General features: G+C 52.3%; 6 protein-coding genes across 6 annotated transcripts; 4 read left to right on the top strand and 2 right to left on the bottom strand.

Moving 5' to 3' along the window:
• The first annotated feature begins 307 nt into the window (after positions 1 to 307).
• On the top strand, positions 308 to 1,340 carry DACRYDRAFT_19423 (MAS20-domain-containing protein). Its single transcript, XM_040771503.1, has 3 exons — positions 308 to 523; positions 574 to 759; positions 811 to 1,340. The coding sequence occupies exons 1-3, from the start codon at positions 397 to 399 to the stop codon at positions 1,188 to 1,190; spliced, it is 693 nt and encodes a 230-aa protein (XP_040633027.1). The 5' UTR covers positions 308 to 396; the 3' UTR covers positions 1,191 to 1,340.
• A 129-nt stretch (positions 1,341 to 1,469) lies between these two features.
• DACRYDRAFT_103080 (uncharacterized protein) lies at positions 1,470 to 2,816 on the top strand (the record flags this gene model as incomplete). Its single annotated transcript, XM_040767707.1, has 5 exons — positions 1,470 to 1,580; positions 1,629 to 1,667; positions 1,721 to 2,329; positions 2,382 to 2,480; positions 2,532 to 2,816. 5 exons carry the CDS (start codon positions 1,470 to 1,472, stop codon positions 2,814 to 2,816), a joined length of 1,143 nt encoding a protein of 380 aa, XP_040633026.1.
• A 307-nt stretch (positions 2,817 to 3,123) lies between these two features.
• On the top strand, positions 3,124 to 6,117 carry DACRYDRAFT_60719 (VID27 cytoplasmic protein). Its single transcript, XM_040775645.1, has 10 exons — positions 3,124 to 3,219; positions 3,271 to 3,288; positions 3,342 to 3,432; positions 3,483 to 3,592; positions 3,646 to 3,889; positions 3,940 to 4,211; positions 4,259 to 4,524; positions 4,577 to 4,712; positions 4,761 to 5,739; positions 5,798 to 6,117. The coding sequence occupies exons 1-10, from the start codon at positions 3,201 to 3,203 to the stop codon at positions 5,979 to 5,981; spliced, it is 2,319 nt and encodes a 772-aa protein (XP_040633025.1). The 5' UTR covers positions 3,124 to 3,200; the 3' UTR covers positions 5,982 to 6,117.
• A 797-nt stretch (positions 6,118 to 6,914) lies between these two features.
• On the top strand, positions 6,915 to 9,142 carry DACRYDRAFT_19421 (glucose-6-P dehydrogenase). Its single transcript, XM_040771502.1, has 6 exons — positions 6,915 to 6,936; positions 7,072 to 7,166; positions 7,223 to 7,257; positions 7,320 to 7,980; positions 8,033 to 8,311; positions 8,362 to 9,142. The coding sequence occupies exons 2-6, from the start codon at positions 7,100 to 7,102 to the stop codon at positions 8,841 to 8,843; spliced, it is 1,524 nt and encodes a 507-aa protein (XP_040633024.1). The 5' UTR covers positions 6,915 to 6,936; positions 7,072 to 7,099; the 3' UTR covers positions 8,844 to 9,142.
• A 43-nt stretch (positions 9,143 to 9,185) lies between these two features.
• DACRYDRAFT_19420 (MFS general substrate transporter) lies at positions 9,186 to 11,376 on the bottom strand. The gene is made up of 11 exons (XM_040771501.1): positions 10,957 to 11,376; positions 10,800 to 10,903; positions 10,690 to 10,749; positions 10,612 to 10,638; positions 10,475 to 10,564; positions 10,353 to 10,427; positions 10,160 to 10,304; positions 9,891 to 10,112; positions 9,676 to 9,842; positions 9,577 to 9,629; positions 9,186 to 9,521 (listed from the first exon to the last, which is right to left on the bottom strand). Exons 1-11 carry the CDS (start codon positions 11,279 to 11,281, stop codon positions 9,332 to 9,334), a joined length of 1,458 nt encoding a protein of 485 aa, XP_040633023.1. The 5' UTR covers positions 11,282 to 11,376; the 3' UTR covers positions 9,186 to 9,331.
• Positions 11,377 to 12,084: 708 nt separating this feature from the next.
• Positions 12,085 to 13,930, bottom strand: DACRYDRAFT_112899 (MFS general substrate transporter; the record flags this gene model as incomplete). The annotated part of the gene is made up of 11 exons (XM_040769530.1): positions 13,716 to 13,930; positions 13,561 to 13,664; positions 13,336 to 13,512; positions 13,213 to 13,287; positions 12,799 to 13,165; positions 12,658 to 12,748; positions 12,534 to 12,609; positions 12,395 to 12,481; positions 12,328 to 12,337; positions 12,234 to 12,280; positions 12,085 to 12,183 (listed from the first exon to the last, which is right to left on the bottom strand). Exons 1-11 carry the CDS (start codon positions 13,906 to 13,908, stop codon positions 12,085 to 12,087), a joined length of 1,326 nt encoding a protein of 441 aa, XP_040633022.1. The 5' UTR covers positions 13,909 to 13,930.
• Positions 13,931 to 14,091: the final 161 nt, after the last annotated feature.

Genomic DNA, 14,091 nt, shown 5'->3' with positions numbered 1-14,091 from the left:
TCCTTGCGCACAACACCCATGTATATATACACAAGTCATGATATAGTTTAGTTGAGATTCGTCTAGTGTTTTGTCGGGTACCAGTTTTGTAGCAATCTTTGCATGAGCTGGACTAGAGCGCCCGCTGAATTCATGTGTTTTATTCCTTTTGGTTGGTATTCAGTCCAGGAACCGGGGCATCTCCAAGTTGATTGGTCCGAAAAGGAAACTGCCAGGTCTTCTAAAAGGTTCCGTTCACATTTTCGGCTTCGCGCGTCACTTCTGTGCCCCTCACGGCCGCTCACGTCCACCACCGTCTCACCCCCTCACTCTTTTCCCCCTCATTTCCCCTTCAGCCGCCTTAAAATAACCTCGTTTATTGGGGGAATATCAACACTCCTGTTTCTCTTGCTCAGGATGGTCAACAAGACGATTCAATACACGACCGTTGCCTTCATCTCATGTGTCGCAATAAGCGGCCTCGCATATGTGGGATGGTGGGACTATAAACGCCGGAATGACCCGTCTTTCCGCAAGAAACTACGTGAGTGCAGCATAGCATGTTTGGGGGGCGATGCTGATAGTGTGTTTCAGGAAAGGAGCATAAAAAAGCAAACAAGCATGCTAAGGCAGCTGATGAGCAAGCCAAGAAGCAGCGCACTGCGGATTTGAAAGAGGCGCTCGAGAAAATCAAAGTTGAGACTGTGCCGACAACACCCGAGGAGAGAGAGCAGTACTTTATGCAGCATGTCGGTATCGGCGAGCAGCTATCTGTTCAAGGCATGTAGCATCATCACTTCACTCACTATCCATGCCTGACTTTGCTAGCAGGTCCTGCTTTCCATGTTGCAGCAGCCCTATCCTTCTATCGCGCTCTTAGGGTGTACCCGTCACCGGTGGAGCTCATCATGATCTACCAAAAGACGGTCCCAGAGCCCGTCTTCAAGATTGTCATGGACCTAACAAGCCTGGACGTGAGTAATACCGTCGCCCCTGCCGATTTAGGCGTAGACGACGATGCACCGACGTCGACCCCTCCGGCCACAGGATCTGGGTCTCCTTCTTCAGCTGGCACACGCCATGGCGGTCGCAGAGGCGCAAGCGCGAGCGGCGCCAGTGGTGACGAGCGTTCGGAGGCGTCGTCCCAAGACTGGGAGACAGTCACCGATCCCGAGTCCCATGGCCATGCGGCGGCTCCTTCGCAGGCTTGAGCAAGCGCTAGAGCTGGAGGGAAGGCCGGGAATTTGTGCACTGTGCGGTGACGAACTGCATCCTACGTGATCCTCATCACCCGCATATTTTTCTGTTTTGCCCTGTCTGATAACTGCAATGTTGATCTAATGCAATATTCCTATCCTCGCCCCGCTCTATCTCGATTGCCTTGTGTAGACTAAAGATCGGGCAGAAGGTGAGCACCGCGCCTCCTCTGTCCGACCGTGTGCAAGGCTCAAGGCATGTAAGCATACTACTACTACTTCCCTCCACCCCACATGAATGTCGTGGTGAGACAAATCATTGCTACGGAGCAAGCGAACAGTTCTCCCAGAAAGGTTGTCCTGATTGCAAGCAAAGATTTTCAGCACGGTGAAGAAATCTACAAGGTGACCCATAGACGGAATCTGCATACCCGAAGGCTGACTTTAAGACAGGAACACCCAGTAATTGCACAGCTGGATATCGACCTTGAAGTAATGTGCATGTTTCTCTGCTCACTTGGTTGAAAGCTAAGCCACGTGATCAGGGCACGGCACAATACTGTTCACACTGCTTCAGAGCTCTTCAATCAGGTAAATCCATCACTCCACCTGAGGACCTGCTTGGCTCGGCGTATTGCTCGACAGAATGTCAAATGATTTCCGACACACAATCTCAAAACTTATTATTCGGTCGAGGTCCGCTTGTGCCGAACGAAGCTGTTACGGGCCAGCTTGAACGAACTGAAGCGGCAGAAGCGGAGCGGCGCGCATACCAGCAGGCGTTTGTTGATTTTTTGAAAGCTTGCGGGTGGACTCAGGTCCTGCTTGTCGGTCGGTTTTGTGCAAGGCATGTTTCCGAGGAAGTGAAGAAGCTTGCCCCACTCCCGGCATCCCTCGTTGAACGCTCAGCTCTCCCAGAACCAATCACCCCCTCTCCTGAGTATACGTTCTATGACCACGTCGAAAGGCTGAAGTTCTTGGAAATTCAACCCACTGAGATGGTCATGTTGGAGCACAATCTTCTTCAAGATGTTTTGAAGAAAGCCGTTGCTGGGCTGGAAGAAGTTGTGGAGATCAACAAATATCTCGCCATGAAAGGAAGAATCGCATATAATTCCATCGGCGTAGCCTTCGACGGTGGGAGAGATGACAGAGTGAGTTTTGCGACATTTTCTGTGCGAGCGACGTTTTGAACGCTGGGCTCAGGCTGACCCGAAAGGGCGAGTTGAGACGTGGGAGTGGTCCCGCACACCCGTCGGTACCGAGAGACAGATTGGCTCAGCTCTGTATCGAGTTTCGTCATACGTGAGGACAATCTTTCGTGCTCCATTATAGTCTCTTGACATCAACGCGCAGTTGACACACTCCTGTTCCCCTTCTGTTCGCCTCTGTTTCAAAGGGACGAACGAACTGCACCTCATCGCGAACCGAGCTATTTCGAAGGGTGAACATCTCACCATGTCATACACGAGCATAGAGGCCAAAAATGGTGAGGCACCCGAAGTAGCGAGAAGACAGAGACGCATCAGGCTGGCTAGAGGATGGAGATTTGCCTGCGAGTGCGAGGCTTGCACGGGCAAGAAATCAGAAGTTGTCGGGACGATGACAGCCCCGGATGTCATCTTAGAGAAAGGGGTCTGAAAGAGACACTCAGAGCTCGTATATAGAGAACCACGGACCATTCATCGCATGTCATGTTCCTTCCGCGAGTACTTACCCAAACTGCTTCAACACCTGATAGAGCCGCACTATACAGATAGACCTGTCTTATAGACCCAGTGTTCCTCAGACTTTGTGATGGAAGAAGAGATTACCGCCAAAGACCGCCGAGGGGAGTCACCGAATAACGGAATTATTAAAGCGGGAGCGATCACAGAAGAAGATGACCCCTAATATATGACGCGCCTCTCGCGTTCCTATGAGACCGCCACTCCGTCTCTATTCTCTGGGCGCATACAACCCGCCATTCCGTCGCGCTCTCTCTCTATCCCACACCACCACATATTGACAGGATAATTTTTCAGTATGTTTATGCTGAGGAATTGTACGTGTTCTTTTAGATATTACCTGAACAGTATTGACATTTGACATCCAGTGTTTGGCAAAGTGTGGAGTGAGTTGCCGCAGCACCCTCCCATTGAGTCACCCAACTGACAACGAACATAGGCGACCCACAAGCGTCGGAGCTGGCAAAAATTCCGAATGGGGCGTTGTACCTGGTACGCCAGGACCATATTCGGAGTTCGCGCGAGTGCATGTGCGATTTTTGCTCTTTTTGAAGATTCGTTCGCCTAACGTAATGTGCAGATATCTTGCCGCGATGGCGTCAATCAGGCGGACGTCGACTGAATTCCACTACGAACTCGCTATCTCGAGAGTCTTTGACAGGGGTGAAGTCTTGGATGAAGACGAAGATGGTGCGCAGCTGAGGTGTTCTTGAACGTCCACGCGTATACTCATTCAGCCTTAGATGACTCCGAGCGGTCTTTCCTTATCGATGAACAACTTGAATTTCGTCAAGCCACATACGAGGGGCAGCCCTCTTTTGTGTGGAAAGATGTGGCAGGGGACATGTTTGAATTTGTGGCGAACGGCGCAACCAAAGCTACTGTAGACTTCTTTGAAGTCAACTACCTGAAAGCAGCCTTTGAGCGCAAGTATCAGCGGAGCTCGGAGAACGTGAGCGATGTCGAGCTCGAAGCTCTTCGGTATGTGTACGTGTTTTCGTACTTTGATTTGTCTTGTCATTGAATACGAAACATAGTCCAGGTCGCATTAACGGACCGATTCCCCAGAGCCGGGCTATCAGAGAGAAGTCTGCCAATGAAGAGATAGTGACTTCGTTCCAACGATTTAAATCACAGTCGGTTTCTTCACCTCCGAAGCTCAACCCATCCAAGAAAGTCACTGTTGCAGACAATGGGGAAATTCTGTCGGAAGAGCCTGCTGTGCTCTACCTGTGGAGTCTTCAGGAGGGCAAGTTTATACCTCAGGCAACGTCGACCGCTCAACTGGCTGAGACTGAAAATTTCGTTTGTGAGTAACGCGTGTGATATCTTAGCACCAGGCTAATGCCGATTCAGTCTGGATCCTTGCCAAGGAGTCTGACAGGAAGAGTGGGACCAGCATCATTCTGGCACACCCGGTAACAGCAGACATAAACGGAAGATGGTCGAAGGTTCATCTCTCATTCACCTGGAATGTCTATACCTTCCCGACGCCTGAACGTATGGTGACGGAAACATGGTGCTTCAAATTCGATGAGGCGGGTTCGTATCAACGCTTCCAAGATCGTATGAATATTTGCCTGTGGGAGACCTTGAATCAGATGAGGTGGGGAAAGATTAAGGTTCGAAGTCAAGCTCTATCGAATATATAGAGTGAGCTAAGTATTTTGACAGGCGGATGAACAGGCATATGCGGAGTCCAGCTGGCAGGATGAAGACGTCGAGATGACCGATGCTGAAGTGGAGGAAGAGCTAGAGCAGGAGCGCGCTCGGGAAGAGGACGAAGAAGATGAAGAAGACGTGCATGAAAGTGTGTATATGCGTACACAAACAATGCGTATCGCTCACGTGTTTCCAGTAATGACTGCTTATGACGAGGATGAGGATGAGGACGAAGAGCGCCAAGCACTGAAATCCGCCAAGGGTGTCACAAACTCGCATCTTGCTGTCGGTCACGTCGTCGACCGCTCCTTTGTGGTCCGAGGTAACAAGATCGGGGTCTTCAGGCATACGGATGACGACAAAATCAAGTATGCTTCAACGATTAACAAGATCGCAACGCCCAAAGGAGAAGTTTTCACTCCAAAGAAAGTCATGCTGCACGATCGTGATCACACCATGCTACTCATGAACGACAACAATCCGAATTCGTTATTCCAAATGGACCTGGAACGGGGCAAAGTTGTCGAAGAGTGGAAGGTGGATGACGATCGGAAATTGGTCGAGATTGCACCGGATTCTAAATTTGCTGGGCTTACCGGTCAACAAACCTTGGTTGGGACTTCTCATAATGCATTGTTCCGCATCGATCCACGGCAGTCCGGTAACAAGATCGTTGACAGCGAGACAAAGCAATATGTCACGAAGAACGAGTTCTCCACAGTCACCACCACGCAGGGAGGAAAGGTTGCGGTTGGCTCTAACAAGGGTGAACTGCGACTGTTCGACACCATTGGAAAGAACGCGAAGACTGCCCTTCCAGCCATCGGCGATCCCATCATTGGCCTTGATACGACCAAAGATGGACGATGGATTGTGGCTACCACGAGGACCTATCTTATGGTCGTCGATACTCTCATTGGCGCTGGGCGCTTTTCTGGCCAGCTCGGTTTTGACCGCAGTTTCCCCGCGGATGCGAAGCCGATCCCGCGTCGGCTTCAGCTGCGACCTGAGCACGTTGCGTACATGGGCTCGGAAGTATCGTTCACGCCCGCACGGTTCAACACCGGCCCGGATCAGGAGGAGAAAACGATTGTGACGAGCAGCGGGCCGTTCGTCATTGCATGGGACTTTAAGAAAGTCCAGCAAGGCAGACTGGATAAGTATGATATCAAGCAGTACGTTTCTCCGCCTTTGCTTTCCTGGAATTCCTCGCTGATTAGGATTACCCGACAGGTACGCGGACAAGGTCATCGAGGACCAGTTCAAGTTCGGCAACGACAAGAACATTGTCGTCGCTTTGTCGAACGACGTGCTGAGCATCGACAAAAAGTTGCTTCAGCGGCCGACGAGGGCGTCACTCTCTACACCCGCGAAGCTGCTACGGAGCAAGAGCGGTATTGTCAACAGTCCATACTAGGTGTGCCTGTCCGCCTTGCACCCTCCACTTGGGGGCGTGATTGTCCTTTTTTTCTATGTGTTTTCTGTTGTGATTATGATGATGGGAATGCACGGCTCTTTATTTACGCACATCGGTGGGTCAAGTTTTCCGCTTTTGACGAGTAGTTACATGCTAGTAGTTCACGAATTTTCCGGGATACGGTGCGACTCAGCACGGTAATAATATCATGTAGTTAGGAATAACGATAGGATCAGCTCTTGGTCGATACGGTGAGCCGAGGGAGAGGTAAAGCGTATCTGCCGTTCCTCCGCGGTTCCGCGGTCACAAGGCAACGCGGGTTCTGCTGGCAGAAGCGTGGGGAAAAGAGAGCAAGCATCGGGCAGGTGGGGGAGTAAATACCCAGGGATGGCTGAAGGTGCTGGCGTGGGACTCTATTTATGCTGCTGTTACAGCTGGTATGCATGGGGCTGGATAGCTGGACATGAGCTGGAGGTGTACGTATTGAGAAGGGATTAGAGCGAGATAAGGTTTGCTAGAAGACGGAGGGTTGGATTGACCGGGTGAGCATGTCTAAATGCTGATGATGTGAGAGATATAGCAAGGGATTGGGTGGATGATAGGGAGAGGGTTGAGAGTGAGCATATGTGGGCGGTCACGGGCAGTCGGTTGGGCGTTCCACGGAGATAATGACTAGGAGTGGAATAGACTCCGGATCATTGCGTAACCGGACGAACGCTGTAGATATTGAGAGGGGAATTCAGTCAGCGAGTGTGGGAATAAAAGATATTATAACAGAGTAACGCCGAACTGCCCCGTTGTACTCTTACAATCAGACGCGTAACTTTCCCTCACCGTATTGCCCGTGTTGCAATCATTAACTAAGTGGAGGCACACTCCAAGGCTATTACCGCTACCACCACCATCCTTGTCATCGTCATCTACCCGCCTCCCCTTCTCTTACCCATTCCCTCAGGTGAGACCCTCCAAACCCTCCGTGTATGCACGTCCAGCTCAACAGGCTTCTCATCTCTCTCTCACTCGCTGTCATCGCCCTCGCCCTCTCATACTACTACCTCCTCCCCACTGACAACATCCCCCCGACTACTAGCGCCCCTTCCCCTCTAGAAACCTCAGTCATGTCCGGTACAATCCCATCCATGGAGGGCTCCCACGTTGCCCTCAAAGACAACACGGTCATCATCGGTGCGTCCATGCCTAATATGCGCAATTACACCGATTCTGATGGGATCATCGACTAGTGCTCGGTGCTTCTGGTGATCTTGCTCAGAAGAAGGTACGCCCCAGCTTGACCCCTCCCCCCGAAGTGGATGCTGATAAGCCCCCTTCGTAATACAGACTTTCCCGGCCCTGTTCACCCTCTTCCGGCAGGGTTACTTGCCCAAGGGCGTGCACATCGTCGGTTATGCCCGGACAAAGATGGATTTGCCCGAGTTCCACCGGCGGCAGACGGTGTACATCAAGAACAAGGATGATCCGGAGATCAAGAAGAAGCTGGATGAGTTCAGCGCTCTCTCGACGTACGTTGCGGGAGCATACGATCAGGACGCTGCCTTCCAGCAGCTCACTAAGCACCTCGAGGAGATCGAGGGGACCTACGGTGCTGCAGAAGCGAACCGGGTGTTCTACATGGCACTCCCGCCATCGGTGTTCACCACCGTCGCTCAGCACCTCCGGTCCAATTGCTACTCCACCAAAGGCCACAATAGGATCATTATCGAGAAGCCCTTTGGGAAGGATCTCGATTCGTGCCGCGAGATGATGAGTGCGCTCAAGGCTGTCTGGACTGAGGACGAGACCTACCGTATTGATCACTATCTCGGCAAGGAGATGGTCAAGAACTTGCTTGTGCTCAGGTTCGGTAACACGGCGCTCACACCATCTTGGGATAAGAACTCGATCGCGAACGTTCAGATTACCTTCAAGGAGCCGTTTGGTACTGAAGGCCGGGGTGGCTACTTTGACGAGTTTGGCATTATCCGTGATATCCTGCAGAACCGTGGGTGCACTATCCTGGCAGCATGCATGCGGCGGCTGACAGTGCACTTCAGATCTGCTCCAGGTGCTGTCTATCCTGACCATGGAGCGCCCTGTTTCCTTCTCCGCAGAAGACATCCGTGACGAGAAGGTCAAGGTGCTGCGTGCGATCCCCCCAGTGGCGCGGGAAGACACCCTGCTTGGTCAGTACGTCGGTGCGAACGGGAAGCCGGGATACCTCGAGGACGATACCGTGCCGAAGGGCTCGACTTGCCCGACGTTCGCGGCGACCACGCTCTGGATCCACAACCCCCGTTGGGAGGGCGTGCCATTCATCCTCCGTGCTGGCAAGGGTAAGCATACTCCTTCGGCTAGCCGAAGAATGCTCTAACGAATCATGCAGCGGTGAATGAGGCCAAGGTGGAGATCCGCATCCAGTACAAGGAGGTCACACAAGGCATCTTCAAGGACATCTCACGGAACGAGCTCGTCATCCGTATCCAGCCAAACGAAGCCGTGTACATCAAGCTGAACCTCAAGACCCCCGGGATGGCCACGCGCGCCATGCCAACGGAAATGGACCTGACCTACAAACGGCGGTTCACAGACGCCGTCATCCCCGAAGCGTACGAAGCGCTCATCCTCGACGCGATCCACGGAGATCACTCCAACTTTGTCCGCGACGACGAACTCGACGTCGCTTGGAAGATCTGGACCCCGCTGCTCCACTGGATCGACGGGAGGGAGGGGAGTCCCCCGAAGCCCGAACCATACCCCTACGGATCACGCGGGCCGAAGCAGCTCGACGCCTATATCGCCAAGTACGGCTATAAGCGCACGGACAGGACATACTCCTGGCCCGTGACGAACGTCTCCTCTTTGTGATCCCGGTACGGCATAGAAACGTCAAGAATGAGATACGAGATGTATGCGAGTGCGCAGGATGTGTAGTGTATCATTCCCCTCCCCTCCTACCCCCCCTCTCCACAGTTGCCCCGGCTCGTCCAGACCCCGGCCATGATGATTTTCCCAGCAGTTGGTTCTAGTGCACGCGATCAGTGGGTTCCCATGGTGTATTGTTTGTGTAGTTCAGTCGCTCTCTCTTCCTTTCGAGTGTAGTCTGTCGCCCAAAAGCGCGGAACGTGCCTCGGGGACCAGCGGACGTGGTATGAAAGACAAAAAAAAGAAATGGAATTACGTATGAGACAGAGAATGAATGTTTCTTTAAAACTTGGAATTGTGGGAAATACAACAGTGTGCGCCAGTGGATGGAATGGATGGAAAGGATGGAAAGACAGTACTAGTTTTTTAGGTTGCGAGAATCTGGATACCGAGCCGCATGTATTACGAGTAACGTACGCCACCGGAAAAGCTCAAGTCATCAGCCGAGTCGTGTACGGCAGAGCGGCCCAAAGGCAGATATCGACAGCCATCATAGCGACCAGCATGGGCTGAAGGATCTTGATACCGTATTTCTGAGCCAGGGCGCCTGTGATGAAAGGGAAAAGGGCGGAACCGGCTTGTCCGAATGATCCGATCCAGCCGATCGCGCCCGTTAGCAGGCTGGAGGATGTGAGGATTTTGAAATGGGCTGAGAGTGGACGAGGACAGGACATACCCGCGTGGGAGGATCTGGCGGCTTACGCCGATCATGAGAGGATAAAAGGGGCCCTGAAAAGTTGTCAGTCTTCGGGAGGTAAGGGGTAGCTAGGCTTACGAGAAGCAGTCCGATCAACGCTGCTGCGACCGCGTCCCCGATCACGGATGGTACGAACCAGACGATCATCAGAAGTCCAAGGACGAGAAAGCTGTAGAGATAAATGACACGGTTTGTGCCGAGCTTCTTGTTCACCCAAAGGAGCAGCACCCTGCCTAATGCGAGGCCTATCATCCAATCAGACACAACGTGATAAGACAGACAGGATTGTTTACCTCCGAAGAAACCGCTAGATGCATAACCTGATGAAGGACCACCGCCACGCACTTGCACGAGGTAGGTGACGATCCATCCTCCGAGGGTGACTTCGAGGCCGACATACACCAGAACAAAGAAAGCCAGAACATGGACAGTGGAAAGCTGGAATATCTGCTTCATCTTGTTGCCTCGAACTGGCTCTATGGGTCCGTCTGAGTCTAACCAGGCACCCAGGATCTCTGCGCTATATTGTCAACTTGACTCGCCCGTTCCTTGATGCACTCACGAGCTTCTGTCCGAAAGCGGAAGGTTACGACATAGATGATCACACCTGTTAATGCGAACCCGGTCTGAACAATGTATCCAATGGACCAGCGCGGCATCTGGGCGAATTGAGTGGCAGCAAAGGGGCTTAGAAATGCTCCGAAACCCTATAGGGATTCGACATCAGCTTCTAGAAGGATGTAATAAGCACTCACGTAGCTCATGTGTAGGATTCCGAGCTTCGGTGCGGGATCTGGCATAGAAGCAATGAGAGTGTTGAGGTGCGCATTCTTCTATGCTGTTAGGTTTGGGATACTACGGACACATGAAAACATACAAGAAGAGCACCACCGAATCCGTTGAAGGCAAACGCAAGTGCAAAGACGGGGAAAGGAGGGCCGGTGGACTCCAACACAGCGGCGATCAACTGTCAACAGGTCAGGACGCCGGTATTTACTTCAACATCCCGCATACCTGGCAAGAGCTACCCACCACAACAATCTGACCAATGGTTATCCACAATGATCATGGAAACAGGATACAAACGCGTACCTTACCAAATCCAAGCTTATCTGACAGCCATACGTTGAGAAGACCGGCAACAATAAAGCCCTTGAAACTTTCAGAGGCAGAGAGAAGACACATTTCGACAAACCACATACCACAAAACTGCACACGTACAACAATGACACAACAGCAAAGCCAACGTTCCAGAATGCCTCCATACGAAGAATGAGCGGACCAGTTGAACCATCATTCCAGCCCACTGATCGCGTGATCAATCTCCAATAGGCAAGAATCAAGAAGGTGCCAACATACTAACGACTACAGACCAGCAACAAGCCAGTACATAGAGAAAAAGTCGTTTTTGACTTGGAGATATTGGCTCAGGTGCATGGATAGATTCCGCCGGAGTCTCAGATACAGCATCCTCAATTGGTGCCTTGGAGTTGACACTTGTGAGCTCAATGTCAGTCCCATTTCCCAACACAGGCAAATCATGCGCCGTTACACGAGCAGTCTGAGAGAACGCGGAGAAGCTAGGCCGCCTGTCCGTAGAGCGGGACCCTGTTCTGGCATGAGCCGGATAGGGAACGGCCAGGGCGGGTTCTAGGTAGTCTAGAGGCTCAACTGTTTCTGCCATGACGTGGCGGGGGAGCACAGTAGTTTGAAGCGAGTATCGGGTACCAGTTCAAATACAACAGCTAGATAGGTTCATGTCCTGTCGACGCACGTCCGGCCATTAGGAAGAACCTCGAGACACGAAGACGACAGAGAGCCGTCACAAGGCCGCCTTTGCCTTCGGTCGGATCTCCAGTCGATAACGCTTCCTGCTATTCATATCGCCGAATCTGGCCGAATCTCACTCCGAGAATGTGGAACGCTACGAAAAATGAGGGAGAACCTCGCGAGTCATGAGGGCGTGCGAGGAATGTCCCACGGGCGGACGGTCCGATAAAGCACATCGGCCAGGGTGTGGCGATCACGAAGCGTCCAGATAGTTCAAACGTGCAAGGACAATACGCACTGGGCAGTGGTCAAAGACATATTATCAAGCAGATGGAAAATCAGCAACCGGGCACGGGCAGAATCTCTGGGCAGCTTCGTAGGAACCGGAAGTGGGTCATCGATACGCCGTGAACGTGTTGAGCATGCTGCACGTCCCTACCAGACCGCCGACAAGGGATCAAGAGGGTTATTATGCCGCTGTTCGAGGCCCATGTTCCACGGAGTAGTGCTTTAATGAGAGGCAAAACGACAGAGAGCAGTGGACCCGGCCGGGGGTCGGAAGCGCGGGAGCTCTTTCCTCACGTAACACAGAAGGGCCAGATCTCTCGAGAAAATCGTGACACGCGGATACTTTGCTTAAATTGGTTAGATCAACCACGGTTGCTTCGGATCTTTGCAGATCTAAGAGATAAAATACCTGGCTGCGATAACACTGATTCAATCCGTCCTGCGAGGAATAGCAGGCACCAGCGCCCACAGTCCGATACAGGAAGCCATCATGGCGACTAATAACGGTTGAAGGACTTTGATGCCAAACTGGACAGTCATGAGGAGAAGGGCCACTGGTAATAGTAAAGAAGACGTACTTTCTGCGACAGAAGACCGGTCAAGAATGGGAAGAGGGCCGAGCCCACTGTATGGGATCAATATCTGCTCTCCGTGTCAACGGAGATTTCATACCTTGACCGACCTAGCGATGGCAGTGTTAGTAAGATTCACTTCAGAAAGAACTTGAGAACGAGCTAACCGAGGCGATCCAGCCGATACTGCCCGCCAGCAGCCAACGAGGCAAGAGTTGGCTTCCGGTTCCAACAACGAGCGGGAAGAAGGGTCCCTTTAGACCATTTTGAGCAACATGCCGACGGTCTTTTCGGCAGCGCGCGTACCAGAACCAGTCCAACTCCTGCGATCGCTATCGCATCGCCGATCACCCATGGGACGAAGCAAACAAGGGCTTCCATCCTGTGGACCTTATAAGGGAGAGGCGCATGACTAGAAGACGATGCTTACGCGATCGCCAACCCGAGATAGAAGAAGATAACTCGTCTCGGGTCGATCTTCTTGTTTACCCACATGAGGGCGAGTCGACCCACTGTCAAACCTGAGAATGGATGAACAGATATCCCGCTGTGCATAGACAATCAGACGAACCTCTCCAGAAACCGCTAGAGATGTAGCCTGCCGACGGTCCTGCCCCTCTGACCTGGGTGAGATAGGTGACGATCCATCCCCCGATGGTAGCCTCCAATCCCTCATAAAACAGAAGGAAGAATGCGAGCAGGTGGACCGCCTTGAAGGTCAGAAGCTGCTGGAACTTGTTTGCCCGGTTGGCTTGCTCTTCCGCATTCGCTCCCTCTGGAATGCCGAGTACGTCTTCCATCCTTCGCAGCCGGAAGACGAACGTGACCAGCACGAATACAAGCAGGGCGAAGCACGCCGTGATCAGATATTGGAAAGACCAGTGAACAGTTTGGGAGAAGAGAGTCGCTACTAATGGGCTGACTGTTGCACCAACGCCCTAAAATCTTGTTAGCTCAGGGGAAATAGACGAAGGATGCAACTTACATATGATGCATGGAGCAGCTGATGCTTATTCTCCGAGTTCGGAAGATTTGTGACCAGCACGTTCGCTTGTGCGCCCTGCAGAATATCGGATTTCCTCCCACCTCATCAGATCGAAAGGCTCACCAGAAGGCCGACGGCAAATCCATTGAGTACAAAGGCAGAAACCATGGCGGGGAAGGGCAAAGCGGACGCCATCAGCGCGTAGGCCGCGACTTGGCAGAGAGCGGTTAGAGAGCAGATCTTGCCGAAGCCGAAGGTGTCCATTAGAGGCACAGTAAGCGCGGCGGAGAAAACATATCCCTGTCATCCGACATGAGAGAGGCATCCGACAGCAGAGGAGAAACATACGATAAACGTTCCGACGAAGAGCAGAGAGACGATCGTGGAGGTCACGTTGTAGTTGTCCTGGATCCGGAGTAAGAGCGGCCCAGTAGAACCATCATTCCATCCATCTTCCCAATAATATCGTCAAGGATGCCCCTGATTCGTGACGCCTAACGTACAGACGAAGTATGCCCAATAGAGTACCGCCAAGTATGTCCATTCCTGCCTCCTGCTGAGGGTAGGAACAGCACTAACCGCCTCCGCTTGTGGCTCGGCAGGCACGTCTTCAAGAGCAGACGCACGGTTTGTTAGGCTTGTTCCGCTCCTCAGTGAGTCGAGGTGGATCCGGTCAGCCAGTTCTATGGAAGTCATAGCAGATGATAGTAAGCAAAGGAAATGTTCAGACTAAGGGCATCCCAGCATTTGCCGGTGTTAGATAAGATCGTGCCGCAGGGCGCTCGTGGCAGAGCGAATGTTTGACAATTGCACCAATATTGCGCCGATTTATTGAGTTACTACCTGGATAACGAAAGAGCTGTCGCCCTCTGTTCGATC

Source organism: Dacryopinax primogenitus (genome assembly GCF_000292625.1).
Source record: "Dacryopinax primogenitus strain DJM-731 SS1 chromosome Unknown DACRYscaffold_1, whole genome shotgun sequence".
In the NCBI taxonomy this organism is placed as follows: domain Eukaryota; kingdom Fungi; phylum Basidiomycota; class Dacrymycetes; order Dacrymycetales; family Dacrymycetaceae; genus Dacryopinax; species Dacryopinax primogenitus.
This window is presented reverse-complemented; position numbering and strand designations above follow the sequence as displayed.